This window comes from Fulmarus glacialis, unplaced genomic scaffold, assembly GCF_000690835.1.
Source record: "Fulmarus glacialis isolate BGI_N327 unplaced genomic scaffold, ASM69083v1 scaffold34822, whole genome shotgun sequence".
Taxonomy (NCBI): Eukaryota; Metazoa; Chordata; class Aves; order Procellariiformes; family Procellariidae; genus Fulmarus; species Fulmarus glacialis.
In genome coordinates, this window is record NW_009196629.1 from 662 (window position 1) to 2,471 (window position 1,810).

General features: G+C 58.7%; 1 protein-coding gene across 1 annotated transcript in view; it reads right to left on the reverse strand.

Annotated features, from left to right (window-relative positions):
- Nucleotides 1-1,810, reverse strand: part of LOC104072722 (protein-tyrosine kinase 2-beta-like) — a gene marked incomplete at both ends in the record, with an annotated part of 4,190 nt that overhangs the window by 238 nt on the left and 2,142 nt on the right. The window contains 3 exons of the mRNA XM_009572262.1: nucleotides 1-80; nucleotides 945-1,149; nucleotides 1,526-1,620. Of these exons, the coding sequence (XP_009570557.1) occupies nucleotides 1-80; nucleotides 945-1,149; nucleotides 1,526-1,620 (380 nt within the window). The remainder of the gene's footprint in view (nucleotides 81-944; nucleotides 1,150-1,525; nucleotides 1,621-1,810) is intronic.

Sequence of the window (1,810 nt, forward strand, 5' to 3'; positions counted from 1 at the left end):
GCTCCATGATTTTGGGAGGCCGGTGGCGGTTGTTCCTCTCCTGCTCCTTGGCCAGCTCCTTCTCCATCAGGTAAATGTCACTGCAGGGGGAGACGGAGGGTGACAGCCCCAGGAGGGAGCACTGGGACACCCAATGGGGGTGCTTGAGCTGGGTGCGCCATGGAAAACACGAGGGAGCAAGGAGGGATGGGAAGAGGGAAGGGAAAGGACTGGAAGGACAGAGCATGGTTCTGGCCGGCCACACCAGCATCGCCATGTCCGCCCCCAGGGAGATGTGGGGTCAGGACTCCCCTGCAAGACCCCTCCCCGGGAAGCAAAGCATTTCCATTTCAGCCCAGGCACCCCACCACCCCCTCGGGGGCAGGTGGGCTCAAATGGTCTCAAATGATCCTTTGAGTTCGGACTCAGCCAGAAAACTCCAGACCCAAAACCTTGCACGGCTTTATTTTTCTCCTTATCATAGAAACATAGATTCATTAAGGTTGGAAAAGACCTCTAAGATCATCGAGTCCAACCGTCAACCCAACACCCCCATGCCCACTAAACCATGTCCCTAAGCGCCTCATCTACACGTCTTTTAAATACTTCCAGGGATGGTGACTCCACCACTTCCCTGGGCAGCCTGTTCCAAGGCCTGACCACTCTTGCAGTAAAGAAATTTTTCCTAATGTCCAGTCTAAACCTCCCTTGGCACAACTTGAGGCCATTTCCTCTCGTCCTATCGCTGGTTACTTGGGAGAAGAGACCAACCCCCACCTCGCTACAACCTCCTTTCAGGTAGTTGTAGAGCGCGATGAGGTCTCCCCTCAGCCTCCTCTTCTCCAGGCTGAACAGCCCCAGTTCCCTCAGCCGCTCTTCATAAGAGTTCCTTCACCCGCTCGCCCACCCCTCCATCAAACCATGGACCCCCCAGCCCACCATCAGTCCCCCGCCTCCCCGCTCACCTCAAGCTGCAAACCAAGTCCTTGAACTTGGGCCTTTCGCTGGGGTCGTAGTCCCAGCAGCGCGTCATGAGGGTGTAGAGGATGGGGGGACAGAGGTCGGGCTTGGGCAGGCGGTCGCCCCTCTCCAGCACCCCGATCACGTCCTTGTTCTCCAGCCAGAAGAAGGGCTGCTTGCCGTAGCTCAGGATCTCCCACATGCACACGGCTGTGGGAGCAATGTGAGCAACCTCAACTTGATGCTAGAGCTGGGGGACCGGCTCCTCGCTTGGGTTTTTGGGGACCTAGTGACAGTGCCACGCTTTGCCGTGTGACACCAGGATGGGCTGACAGGGAGGGAGATGGATATTTGCAGGGGGTAGAGTTTAACTCAGCCCCTTGAATGTCCCGAATTCACTGGAGGAGGAGGAAGCACTTCATGATGGTTGAATTGCAAGAACCTCTGCCCCAGGAGCCCTTTCCCCAAGGGCAAGGCCAGGATAACCCTTCTGCTCCAGAGCAGGATTTGTCCCTGTGCATTAAGATGACGCCACGGGAGGCGGACAATGCCCAGGACCTTGCTCCGGCCCCGTCCCACCACGCACCGAACATCCAGACGTCGCTGGCCGTCGTGAAGCGGCGGAAGTTGATGGACTCGGGTGACATCCACTTGATGGGGAGACGGGTGACAGATGCTGGAGGGAGAGACAGACGGTGGCTGCGGGGGGGGATGGAGCAGCCCCAGCGCAGACAGGGCAGGGCAGCGAGGTCTCACCGCGGTCTCTGCCCCAGCCCCTTCCCACCACCCTGTCCTGCTATTGCAGGGAGCCCCACTGCGTGCTGGCTCTGCCGACTGGAGAAACCCCTGCTCCAACCTCACGGGGATAGAG